General features: G+C 43.5%; 1 protein-coding gene across 1 annotated transcript in view; it reads right to left on the bottom strand.

Moving 5' to 3' along the window:
• LOC310868640 (uncharacterized protein) overlaps positions 1-6,060 on the bottom strand; it is a 26,076-nt gene extending 20,016 nt beyond the window's left edge. Inside the window, 2 exon segments of the mRNA XM_083779097.1 lie at positions 4,176-5,502; positions 5,810-6,060. Of these exon segments, the coding sequence (XP_083635223.1) occupies positions 4,176-5,502; positions 5,810-6,059 (1,577 nt within the window). The 5' untranslated portion in view covers position 6,060.
• Between the last annotated feature and the right edge of the window lie 7,865 nt (positions 6,061-13,925).

The raw sequence follows: 13,925 nt of genomic DNA, 5'->3' as shown, positions 1-13,925 counted from the left end.
GGGGGTCCCTGGGGGTCCCCAGGGGTCCCCGAACCTTGAGACCCCCAAAGAAACCTCCAGGGGGGCGACACGATTCAAATGAGACCACCCCCGTCCAAAACGGTAGAGAAATGACAGAGTTACAATTTGGGGGTCCCCAGGGGTCCCCAGGGGTCCCCGAACCTTGAGACCCCCAAAGAAACCTCCAGGGGGGCGACACGATTCAAATGAGACCACCCCCGTCCAAAACGGTAGAGAAATGACAGAGTTACAATGTGGGGGTCCCTGGGGGCCCCCAGGGGTCCCCGAACCTCGAGACCCCCATAGACGCCCCCGGGGGGGGCCACACGATTCAAATGAGACCACCCCCGTCCAAAACGCTAGAGAAATGACAGAGTTACCATTTGGGGGTCCCTGGGGGTCCCCAGGGGTCCCCGAACCTTGAGACCCCCAAAGAAACCTCCAGGGGGGCGACACGATTCAAATGAGACCACCCCCGTCCAAAACGGTAGAGAAATGACAGAGTTACAATTTGGGGGTCCCCAGGGGTCCCCAGGGGTCCCCAGGGGTCCCCGAACCTTGAGACCCCCAAAGAAACCTCCAGGGGGGCGACACGATTCAAATGAGACCACCCCCGTCCAAAACGGTAGAGAAATGACAGAGTTACAATGTGGGGGTCCCTGGGGGCCCCCAGGGGTCCCCGAACCTCGAGACCCCCATAGACGCCCCCGGGGGGGCCACACGATTCAAATGAGACCACCCCCGTCCAAAACGGTAGAGAAATGACAGAGTTACGACCGACGGACCGACGGACCGGCGGACCTCCCGACGGACCGGCGGACCTCCCGACGGACCGGCGGACCTCCCGACGGACCGGCGGACCTCCCGACGGACCGACGGACCTCCCGACGGACCGACGGACCTCCCGACGGACCGACGGACCTCCCGACGGACCGACGGCCGGCGTCGGTCGCAAGAAATGGATTCTGCCCTTGCTGCCATAAATCCCAGTGGAAATGGAGGAATATGTTGTGAAATAAAAAGTCAGATTCTAAGACTGCATGGAATTAGGGGAAAAGCATATTTATTCTTCTCTTATAGTTAAAAACCATTCCATGATTTCCCCACACTGCACTACACTTTGTCCCGAGTCTGATAATCTAAATATCATGCATGTTAGGTAGGGATAGGTGGAGCCTGGCTCATGGACTATTCACATCACCATGGTGCATCGGCAAGAATGGGTAGACAAGGAGATTCCGTTTAAGCCTTTATTTCCATTGCACAGACGCATTTATATATGACCAAGGAGGTGGTGAGGCATCACGGTTATGGTTTTTGAACTATGAAAGATAGAAAACATATTATACAATTCAACCACATTTAAACAATACACCAATGAATATTCTCCTAAGTCTGTAACCATTGCATTTCCCTGACGTTCACAATAGGCCAAGCACATGTGCATTTGCATTACACAAACATTTATACTATGAGCTTCAATGAGCTTCAAGGCAAGCAAGTAGCTACAAACACACCTATACTATGAGCTTCAAGGCAAACATGTAGTACAACATATGCATTCATTAAGTTAACTGAACTCACTTCAGTGACGCATAACCATGGCCTGCTGAGACTCCAGAGCAGAGGGCTCTCAGCTGGTTGCTGCTGCTTCCACACAGGGACTGAGAGAACAGGCAGCATTATATACCAGGCCACCAATGAGTTGAGTGAGGACAGCAGTGATTGGTGATTGGCAATGAGTAGGAGCAGGTGAGGGGGTGGATCCCACCCATGGGCCCTTTCTGAAACCAGTCCCTTGACTTGAAGTGCTCTCGGGAGGTTCCCTCGTCAGGACGTGCCCCTCCAGCTGAATCAAGTTCCCTTGATTAGGGTGCTGGGCCTGGGTATAATTAAAAACTGTTTGGAAATACACTCGCCCTCCTTGTGCAGAAACAGGAAACAGACACCATTCGTTGCCATGGTTACCATCATGCAATTGTGTTACCTGTTATTTTGTTTGTACAGTTATATTGCATTGCATCGTGTATTGTGTGACATGGATTTCATTAATATGGAAAAAGGAAATACAGCGTGACAAAAATGACATGTCATAGGCCTATACATCGAGGTGTTTATAAATCATTGTTAAAAGTTGTTTTGTTTGTGTGGTTTCATTTATAGTTTTTCACGGTGAGGTAAATAAAGAGCCCTTGTGAACATCAGTTGGAGCGTTGCCTATTCTGCATCAGATGAAGATTGTTTAGGAGGAGTTTATTTATTAATTATTTGTGGTGGTACTTACATTTGGTAGGTCGCGGTTTCCATGCGGACAGAGAGCAGGGCTGCACAAGGCAATCGAGTCTAGATCAGCACAGACTCGCTCTTGAGGGCTTTATAAGCCACTTCCACTCAAGGCTGCTTGGTTTCGGACGACACTTAATATGGCGCAGCCTCACGTGAACGCGCATATCGAGGGCAAGTGTGTAGGGCGAGTGGCGAGGAGCTGGTTTCAGAAAGGGGGATGGAATAGGCCAGGGGAGGGTTGTTGCTGCTCACCAGGATGACTCTTTTCTACAATGCACGTCCTGTTACAAGCTGAATTTCCTCATCAATTAGGAATTACCACTTAATACCCATTGGTAGTAATACTTTGTCCAGATATTTTCAACATCACGACACAATTAAGTACAATTATGAGGTAACACAAAGCATAATCAATCTACTGCAGGGGTATTTGACAATTTTCAGGCCAAAAGGACCACTTAGCTGACAGAGAGATGAAGCAGAGACTATATTAAACGTTGCTGCCTGTGTCAACCTTCCTACACACACAGAATAGAAGATCATTAAACTAGATTACAAGTTGCTGCCTACTTGTCAACCTTCCTACACACACAGTTAGAATAGAAGAACATGTAACTAGATTACAAGTTGCTGCCTGTGTCAACCTTCCTACACACACAGTTAGAATAGAATAACATTTAACTAGATTACAAGTTGCTGCCTGTGTCAACCTTCCTACACACACAGTTAGAATAGAATAACATTTAACTAGATTACAAGTTGCTGCCTGTGTCAACCTTCCTACACACACTGCGAGAATAGAAGCACAAAGCCGTGATCAGAGATGCTCGGTTTGTTCATCTTTAATGTCACTTCATTCACAACATTATTTATACTGTGTCTTAGAGCAGTGGTTATCAAAACAGATGATTAGCTTAATGTGCAACACCAACGTTGTTTTCTCATCTCAACAGTAAAAAAGTGCATACTGTAGGCCTACAGTACATACAGGGTATATCTGCACATTTCTAAAGTGACAATTTAATCACTTTTAAAACCTTTTTAATACAGTTACAATAAAATGAAACAAATAAGACCACCACTGCGTCAAATGTAATCAACAAGCTATAGTGACTACTATAAAAAATGGTCAAACATCGGCCATAAACATTGGTTATATGTTAACTAAGAAAGAGGGATTTGTCTGTGAAAATAGCCGATCTACAGATCTACAAGCACACAACGCCTCTGTTGTGCTCCACAGTGACAGATATAAAGACATAACGGACTCTCATGAACCAATAATATACACACTATAAACAAAATGCATTCTACTAATATTATCATGTTGGTTACTTTTTATGACATTAAAAACAAATCTTTTAAATCACAACTTAAAACATTTTTATATTCACAAGCCTTTGCACCACCAACATGATCCTGCACCTTTCCTTTTAGATTCTTCTGTCCTATATGCCTGTTGTTTTATTATTGACGTCTTCTGCACTGTATTGTATTGTATTGTATTGTATTGTATTGTATTGTATTGTATTGTATTTGTGAAGCACTTTGGTACAATGAGAGTTGTTTTTAAATGTGCTATATAAATAAATTTGATGATTTGATTTGAAATTAATTTAAAAAAAAAACAATATTTCACAATGGAATATCAAATCCATAAAATGGTGATTACATCACAAGACAAATTCTACCAAGCGTTTGTATGAATACAAGAGAACAAAATGATTGATGATGATTAACCACTTTAAGGCCCTATAGACTTCATGATACGACACAGAGCTAAAATAGCTGATCTACAAGCTCACAAAGCAGGCGGAGAGGAAAACAAGAACATGACGAAACCATGCTGCACTCATGACACGAGAGACAAAACAAAAGTTGTGATCTACTTGAGGTCACACAACTCAGCAGTGAGTCCATATGAACAAAGCCTAAGTCCAACATGGAGGTTTTGGGTGAACGTGGTGTGGACTGTGTGAAGGAGAGCCATGGTGTCGTCAGACACGCTGTAGAAGGACAGAGTGCCCGCACTGTGGTCCAGGTACACTCCTACTCGGAAGGACACAGGGCCTGGGATGTGTGCTTCCATGCCTCCGTGTCTGAAAGTATAACCTTGTTTGTTACACAGCAAAGACCACGATTTGTCATTTAATCCAAATTTACATTCAACACCAGACCCTGTTCTGCTGATATCTTTATGTGAGACTGCTATATGAGCATAGTATCCACTGGCCTCTACCTCGCAGTAAAAGCGACCAGTCAGACCCTCTCTACTCAGAACCTGAGTCCAGAAATGGAATCTCTCTGGGTGAGCGGGATGCGATTGTGGTTTGTCAAGCCGTGTTACTTTTCTGTTCCCTTCAGACAGACACAGTTGTTGATGAGCTGTGTTTGGATCCAGTGTGATCGGACGTGAATATTGTAAGAACTCAGCTCTGGTCTTGGGTTCTGGTGGTGTTGACAGGAAAACATCCACTCTGTTCACTGTCTCTGAGACGTTTGCCCCTTCCACTGTAAGAATGTCCTCTAGTTTCTCCCTCATCCTGGACACAGCCACAGTCACATCTTCAAAGTATCGCAGAGGACGGACATTGCTGCTGACTGGGTGTGTAGATTCACTGATCGTTGAGAGGGAGGAGGTGTAACGCTGTAGAAATTGGATGTGATCCTCTGTGAGTGAGAGCTGCTCCAGCTCAGCATGTCTCCTCCTCAGTTCAGTGACCTCCTGCTCCACACACCTCCTCAGTTCTTCAGCACGACTCACTTCACGTTTCTGCTGGTCTCTGATCAGCTCCCTCACCTCAGATCGTTTTCTCTCCATGGAAGAGATGAGCTCAGTAAAATTGGTGTCACTGTCTGAAACTGCTCTGTCAGCACTGTGGTTGATCAACTCCACCTCCTGGTGAAGCACCTTCACGCCATTCTCTCTCTCCTGGATTCTCTGCTGGATGTTCTGCTGACTCGTTCTGAGCTCTTTCTGTCTCTCAGTCCGTTCTGCTGCAGCTGAGATCATGTGTTCGTCCATAGAGCAGGCTTTGACCAGCTTGTGTTTCTTAAAGACAGCTAATTGATAGTGAGGCTGGAGGTGAGTGTCACAGTAAGAGACCAGACACTGAAGACAAGTCTTCACAGCTTTCAGTCTCCTCCCAGTGCAGACATCACAGGCCACATCTCCAGGTCCAGCATAGCAGTGATCAGGAGGAGCAGCTTCGATTCCTGTTGATAGATAGATGCATGCATTTATCAATTTGATAAAAATGTATTTAATTTGTATGTGCCTGTACCCTCATATTTGGTAGCCTAATAGGATCCAGTATGTCTCCGCTGCCTGATAACTATGTGCCTTACCACCAATCTGTGTTAGACTAACATAATTATTGTTTCCCCTCAAGATAGCCTGCTACACTGCATTGTTAGCCTTTTATATTCTTGTAATAAGACGTTTCATCTCTTTATTGGTTTAAAAATGTATATCTGACAGACAGACAGACAGACAGTGAGCTGTATTTTCAATTAGTCTCACCGGTCTTCTTCAGGCTCTCCACCACCTCAGCCAACATGGTGTTTTTCTTCAGAACAGGTTTTGGGATGAAGCATTGTCTGCATTGTGGACAGCTGAACCTCCCTCTCTGGTCGTCCTGGTTCCAGTATCTCTCGATACACCTCCTGCAGTAGCTGTGTCCACAGGGAACAGTCACTGGATCCTTCAGTAGATCCAGACAGATAGAACAACTCAACTGTTCCTGATCCAGTTGAACTCCCTGCTGCGCCATTTCAGTACGACTGACTGACTGAGTTAAGGTTGGTTCAATTTCATCACAGATCACATGATATGAGAGATCCTTTCTGGTTTGTTCCTCAGAGGTCACATGAGATGAGCGCTCCTTTCAGATTGGTTCAGATTGGTTCGTACAGACAAAGCCACATTGAACCTTGTCCCTTGAATTATATGGGGCTGATAAGCAAAGGCTTGACAGGAATTTGCGGACACGCAGGTTTGAGGTTTGTCTTTATTACCTTGTGGTACACGAGATTAAAACATACTGTATGTCTTGACCCTTGACCACTCAGTCACATGGAACTATGGTTTGGTGCTGCCGCTGGTGTAGTGGTTAAGGCTGTTAAGACAGAGGGGTGATAGACTTTATTGACGGCTCTTGCAATCATTTCTGTTTGATTCACTTTTGTATTTTGCTCACTGTCATTTATGTCTCTGCACATATGTATTACAAATGTGTTCATTCTAATATTTGGTGCACTGAAAGGGAAGTTAAATCATTTTAAACTTTATGATATGATATAAAAGGATAATAAGGATATGAAGCCTTTTATTGCCGGCCGTCATTACAGTTCGTTTTAGCCTGGGATCGATTTATTGGGGATCGTTATCAGCCATAACAGTTCCTGTTCTACATATTGCCAACCAGGTGAATAAATCACACATTGAGGCTTTAATTAAGCTTTGCTTTCAAAACATATCCGAGGATGGATATTTGATGGATATTTAAACATATTGCTAGTTTGACCACTTCAAATGCTCCAATCTAAAAAAAAAAAAAAAAAAAACATTCCAAAAATAGCATCTACAAACAATGATGCATTGAGAGAGATTGTAGGCTTAGATCTTTAGGCTATTAACGATGCGCAAAATGCTTCCATAGAAGACACGCTGGCTTCTATGTAATTCAAAAGAATGAGATCAGTCGTGGAGACTGAGAACTCTACAGTTCACTTCATGTTCCGGAGCCTCGAGTAAATAAATAACTACACACACACAACCCATAAATGATATGTTGTCTACAGCAGGGGTATATAGACAACCTGGTACAAAGGAGGGTGATCACACTGGCTGGCACACTGGCATAAGTGTGTGAGTAGGGTGACCAGATGTCCCCCTTTGCGTGGGACAGTCCCTCATTGTCAGGACTTTTCAGGCGTCCCACAAATTGAGACCGCATGTCCCACATTGTGACTGGCAGGCATCACTGTTGAAATGCCTTAATAGTTTATCGGACTACTATTAAGGCACTAACTTAGTCCCCTGATAGTTGGCTCTCTTGCCTCTTTCCTGCAAGATGTGTTATTATTATGTCTGTTAAAACAGAATGAGAAATATCCCCTATAGGCTATGGAACCAAGTCGGCCATACCACCCATGACCACATTTTGCATTTCAAACAAAATGTGAGACATCAGTCTGGATCTGATTCTGGTCACTAAAAGGTCATCGAGGGCTTACCTGCCATGTCCATATATGAAGTCTAATAGTGGCAGTGACGGATTAACCCCTCTCAAGGCCCTGGCGCTTCACCAAATCAAAAGGCCCCTACTGATTCAGCCAATTCATTAATTCATTAATTAACATGCATGCGTTTAGCGCATATCCACTACTGTCTGCGCTGCCCGCTGACACACAGCACTGCCGCACTGGGCACAGCCTTTCCAACTTCAGTCTCTGCTAAACTATCTGCAATTTCCCCCTTAAGCTCCACCTAGTTCCATTGTTAATCCGGCTCTGTATAGTGGCTCAGTGCATGGTCACAGGTTTGAACTGCATGGCCAAATTGTGTCTCTTTATAGGCGGAGCTTGAAACAGAACCTGTATTCTCAGTTGAGGTTCTGGTTGGTTTACATTACCGGTCAGTGGTCAGGCTGCATTCAGGTGTTAATGGCAATACCAAAATAAGTCGGAAGTTCCCAGGAGTTTAAAGTACCGTATATGATGACCCTTTTTTATATTTACTTTTCACCTAGGTGAATTGGATGACACATTTTAAGAAATTGTTCATCACCATGACACTTCCCCATTGTACATTTAAATATGCAAATTAGGCATTATATAGGAAAACATGCCAGATTTTGCATAACTTTCCAGAATCAAAATCAGAAATTTTAAATAAAGCCAGAGGCAACGTACCTTCTTATGTTGTTTACATGTTAGAATCAAATGTTTCAAGTAATTCGTCGCTAACCCCGTCCCGTCCCCCCCTGTCCAACAAAAGTGATACTTCTGCCCCTCAAATGAACACTTTGGATCTAGTCACCCTATGTGTGAGAGAGGAGTCCCTCACATTCTTTTTTTTTATCATCATTTATTTTGAGTTTTCTCTTTTCTGACATAGACACAAGGACAACAAGGTCAACAGTGCATATAAAAACAACAACAATGAAAATAAAAAATTACAGGAGGAAAAAAAAGAAATGGTAGCCTAATAGTGATTTCCAAGTGGTACAGGGTTGTGAAATGCATGTGTGCAAATTCCGTTCTATACAAACAGGGTATGAATCATGAAACGGTCAGAATCAACTGCTCTCTTCGATATAATCCAAGTAGTAGTCCCTCACATTTGTATGTAAATTAGATCCTGCACATAAGTCTACATTTCTCAATAGCTAAAGTATAACATAATGCTTTAGAAACACCAAAAGTATATTTAGTCATAGTTTTTTTTTATTGAATTATCATGATGAAATTGGTGACCAGAGCAACGAGATAAGATGCAACACGTGAGCTTATATACATCAGCTATTTATTTTTAATATTTAGACTGTTCTTGAATCTTTGACGTGATTTTTTAACATTCATAAACACAAATCTTCTGGCACAGAAATATCTTTCAGATGAGAGGGTCCACCGTCCGCGGCGCGCGGGGCCCAAATACAATTTCAACTCGGGACGTCCGACCTCGACGTGAAAATGTTTGAGCGCCATTAGTGCCACAAAGAGGTCTCGAAAACCATCCTTCCAACGGACGCGATCTTGAAACCCAAAACCCCTCGCCATTTATTTCTCCAGATCCTCTGAAGCCGGTGCGTTCGTTTGATAGGGCCTTCCTGTCCCTCTGGTGTGCGTTTATCTGCGGTTCTTAACGTTTGATCATTTACACACAGGCTTGAGACTGCATGCCGCAGAGCAACAATACCACCAAAATGGAAGCGAACAGAACAGAAAAATAGTTTGTAAGATAGATTCATCCACATAATCACGGCTCTCTCTCTGTCTATATCGCCCACAAACACACACGTTTGTACTTACGTCCTTGTAGGAATGTCAAAAGCAATTTTCATGAAAGAGAAAATGTTTTTTTACCAGTTTTAGTCCTAACCCTATAGCCACCACAAGCCCCCTTAAACCTAACCCCTAAAATGCCTAATCCTATCCTTGACCCCCAACCACATTCCTTTAGTTTAAGAATGTGTGTAACTTTAACTCTTTCTTAGCAAAGGAACCGACCCTTTCCCTTAAGGAGGACCTGAAAAATGCCACCCAAAGTCAAGTTTGTCTGTTTTTTACTATACTTGTGGGGATGTTTGGTCCCCACGTGGGTACTACTGGGTAGAAAAACAAAATCCACACACACACACACACACACACGGACGCACGCACAATACACAAAATAGTTTCTCTCTCTGTGGATTACTGTGCCCACCTCAGAGTCCTTTGAAAGCCCATAGCCCAAACATTTAGATTCTCGTAGAGGGTTTTTTTCGATTCTGGCGAATCTCTCTACGAGAGTCTAAAAGATAACCCCGCCCCTAATGTCGAAAAGGAACGTTTGTGCCTCAAAATCACTCTTACCTTGTACAAATGCAAAGTCTAAGCTGCTTTAAATGTTGCCCCATTTGTTTGTGAGGTGTTCGCAATCAGATTAAACACCGCACATGCTTATTTTTCAATAAAAAGGGTATTTTAATCCACTCTGTCTCGGAATCCTCCATTGTAAATGCGCAACAGAACATTGCCCGCGAACCTAGCGGCCAGGGTTCTCTTGCGCATTTACAATGGAGAGAAAAGCAAGATGGCCGCCAGATTCCGAGACAGAGTTGATTAAAATACCTTTTTTATTGAAAAATAAGCATGTGCGGTGTTTAAACTGATTGCGAACACCTCACAAACAAGTGGGGCAACATTTAAAGCAGCTTAGATTTTGCATTTGTACAAGGTAAGAGTGATTTTGAGGCACAAACGTTCCTTTTCGACGTTAGGGGCGGGCTTATCTTTTAGACTCTCTTAGAGAGATTCGTCAGAATCGGAAAAAAAACCTCTACGAGAATCTAAATGTTTGGGCTAGAAAGCCCCCATTTACCATCCCATCCTTTGAAAGCCCCTATACACAACGTCCCATGCAGGGGGAGGATGAAAGCACAACAATGTGGGCACATAATCAGCCTGGACGGTCTTCTTATGACTTATCACACACACACACACTACACACACACACACACACACACACACACACACACACACACACACACACACACAGTGGTCTGTGCACGACTTTGAAGCTTGCCAGACAAACCATTGCTGCCGTCTCTGGGGTTCCATCTCCCTTTTGTGAAGGACGATGAGATCGCAGATAAGCGAGCGAGCGGTTGTGTTTACAAAAGAAACAAAGACGACATCCAGGTTGACGTTCCTGGCTCCGCTGTTCAAAGCCACTCACCTCAGAGCGAATTCAGCGCCGTGCAGAGAGAGAGGAGAACGTGACGATGGCGAGATAACACAAGGTAAGATGATGTGATGGTTTATTGTTGAAATGCTCTCATATATATACTGTAAGTTGCTTGTTTTCTCAGCAGGAGAGCAGCCCCTCATGCTCGGGGGTGGAAAGTATAACCAAGTATATCTACTTAAGTACAATGTTGAGGTATACTGTAGGCCTATTCGTACTTTTCTTGAGCATTTCCAATATTTTTACTTCTACTCTCCAACTACATCTCAGTTCCAAATGTTGCACTTTTACTCCTTACCATACATACATTAACCATTAACATTTCGGCCATTTGAAAGATTTTTTTTTATACATTTTAGGCATTTGAAAACTTAAAAATCCCCCCCCTGGCCCAGGCCGTAGCGTAACGGTCTGGGCACCGGACTGGTGATCCAGTCGCGGTGTGCCGCGGGTTCGACTCCCGGACCCGACACGGCCTTTACCGCATGTCATCCCCCCATCTCTCTCCCGTTTCCTGTCAGCCTACTTTCTATCCCTTAAAAAATCAATAAAAGGCGTAAGCCGCAAAAGAAAAAAAAAAAATCCCCCCCCTCTCTCTCTCTCTCTCTCTCTCTCATTAGCAGGCAACAGTGCAGCACTGTCTCTCTCTCTCTCTCTCTCTCTCTCTCTGTTTCTGGCACAACAGCGCCCCTACTGGTACTCATAGTCATACTGGTAGTCACATAGGTGAACCAACACATAGCTGAACACGGACATTGCTGTTCCTTGGAGTGGTTTTGATTGATTGATTGATTGAAATATTTATTAACAGTTTGCAGAATTTACAGTACATTTCAAGCACAAACTCAATACAAAGACTGTTAACTGTGAGTGGACGACCCAATTAAGCATTACACTTGTTTACAACAGGGTCCACATTGTTCAATTCATCAAAACATTTAGAGACATACAAATAGACATTTCTATGTAGCTAAAGAACAGAACAGGAATTCATCATATAGGAAGCAAAAAGGGAAAAGATACATTATACAGTGAGGGGAAAAGGGGGTGGGGGGGGGGATTCAGATTTTACCAGGGGCCAGTTTCAAATTGCAGCCGTCCGTAGGTGCCCTTTGAGAGCAGTTTTGAAGGAGTCAAGGGATTCACATGTCTTAATGACTGTTGGTAGGGCGTTCCACATTTTGGTGGCATAGGTGGTTGCACCACTCAAAAACGAAACACCACTACTTTTGTACTTTTACGTGTAACAGTAAGTAAAAGTAACAATGTCTATATTAGGCAGTATTGATACTTGATACATGTGAGAGTATTTAAGTAAAAGTAAAAATGTCTATATTGCAGTATTGATACTTGATACATGTGAGAGTATTTAAGTAAAAGTAAAAACGTCTATATTAGGCAGTATTGATACTTGATACATGTGAGAGTATTTGTTCCTCCGTTGCCAACAACAAGAGGAAGGAAAGCCACCAGTGATGATGACGATGTGATGGTTGTTGAAATGCTCTCATAATAGTGTTTATTTTCTCAGCAGGCCAGCAGCCCTCATGCTCGGGGGGGGGGGGGGGGGGGGGGGGGGGGCCTCGCTGCGCAAATCCGTGAATCGACCCGACTTTTTGTTTCTGTATCAGTGCTTCTCAATATTTCACGTCAAGGACCCCAAAAAGTATATGTAATAAATGCTGCCGACCCCCCATCTGAAAATATGTTGTTCCAGGGACCCTCCAGAAGCAAAGATTTGAGTTAAAAGACTGAAACTCTGAAAGAATATATATTCAAAGATTTGAGGCACATTTTCACAATTATTTTTTCAAAAATAGCAGACCTACAAGCTCATAGCGCGCCACTCGGTGGCGCGCTATGAGCTTGTAGATCTGCTATTTTTCAATAGCTAAAGTATAATGTAATGCTCAGTTAAAACACGAAAAGGGGTTCCTGCCACAATCAAACGTTTGCTGTTGAGCGGAAACCTTATTGTGTCGGAGGAGGACATTGTAGATGGATCATACTTGGCTGTTTAATACAGTATCGAACCTTTATATTTGACCATACTTGTAGTGCATCATGATATGACATGATATTTGTGTGCAGGAGGATGCTATACGCACTTAATAGTGGTGCCAGCTCACGGCAGAAACATCTACAAAGATCAGTCTTAAAAAGACAAAAGAGACACACTGATAGACAAAGTGACGATTATTTATTAGGACACAGAGTAGGAACCAACAGATGCGGATGCATCCCTTTACACCATGATATTATGATATCATGTACGTTAAAGATTAACCATGATATCACGTACATTACAGCATAACCCTCACCACCTAGAATATTGTCTTGACTCCTTTATTGTCTCATAAATCCCACAGACAAAGTTATAACATATAACCTCTTACAACATGGCCTGCCTGTTTTGGGCATGTAATTACTCGAGCAAAGAAATTCTACAACAAAAATTCTACAACAACAAAATAGCGACAATCAACGCATCCTCACTCCCAAGACGGGGGGGGGGGGGACATGTTGACTAGGAGGATATGAGTTACGATTCTGTCCCTGTCGGAAACATAACTCGAACGCCGAAGTGGCTTTGAGGCACGCAGTCTAAAGCGGACTTTGCTTTCGGTCAAGTTCTGGATACAATTAAATACATTAAGCAAGAACAAAAAGCATTTATCATGAAACATGCGTAAGCTAAGAAAGTAACAGTGGAATATCTATATAATGAAACTAGACATATAAACTATACATATAATACTATACTATGCTATTATGTACTATGACATGCTATGACTACATACAATGCAATTACAGTGCTGTCTACATAACATGGTATAAGTCTGTATCAAATGCTATCTAAGTCTACAGAAATGCTATCTAAGGGGGTGGGGTACGTGCTATGGGCCATGATGGAGTCTGAAAAGGTGGGTTTTCAGACTACGGTGGAAGGTTGGGAGTGATGCTGCAGTTCTGACAGCAATGGGAAGTGCATTCCACAGTTTTGGAGCCAGAAGGGAGAAGACCGCAGCTGTTCCCGATCACATAATCCGCAAGTCCGTTCACATAATATTAGTTATATATCTATAACTGTACTGCGCTGTGCTCAACATCCAGATCCCCATGAGCGGTACTGGGGCGCCAGTCCGGTTCCAACGGGTCGCCCCGGGTCCGAAATGTTCGAGAAATG

The sequence above is a fragment of the Protomyctophum parallelum genome (genome assembly GCF_964188405.1).
Source record: "Protomyctophum parallelum genome assembly, chromosome: 13".
NCBI lineage: Eukaryota > Metazoa > Chordata > Actinopteri > Myctophiformes > Myctophidae > Protomyctophum > Protomyctophum parallelum.
This window is presented reverse-complemented; position numbering and strand designations above follow the sequence as displayed.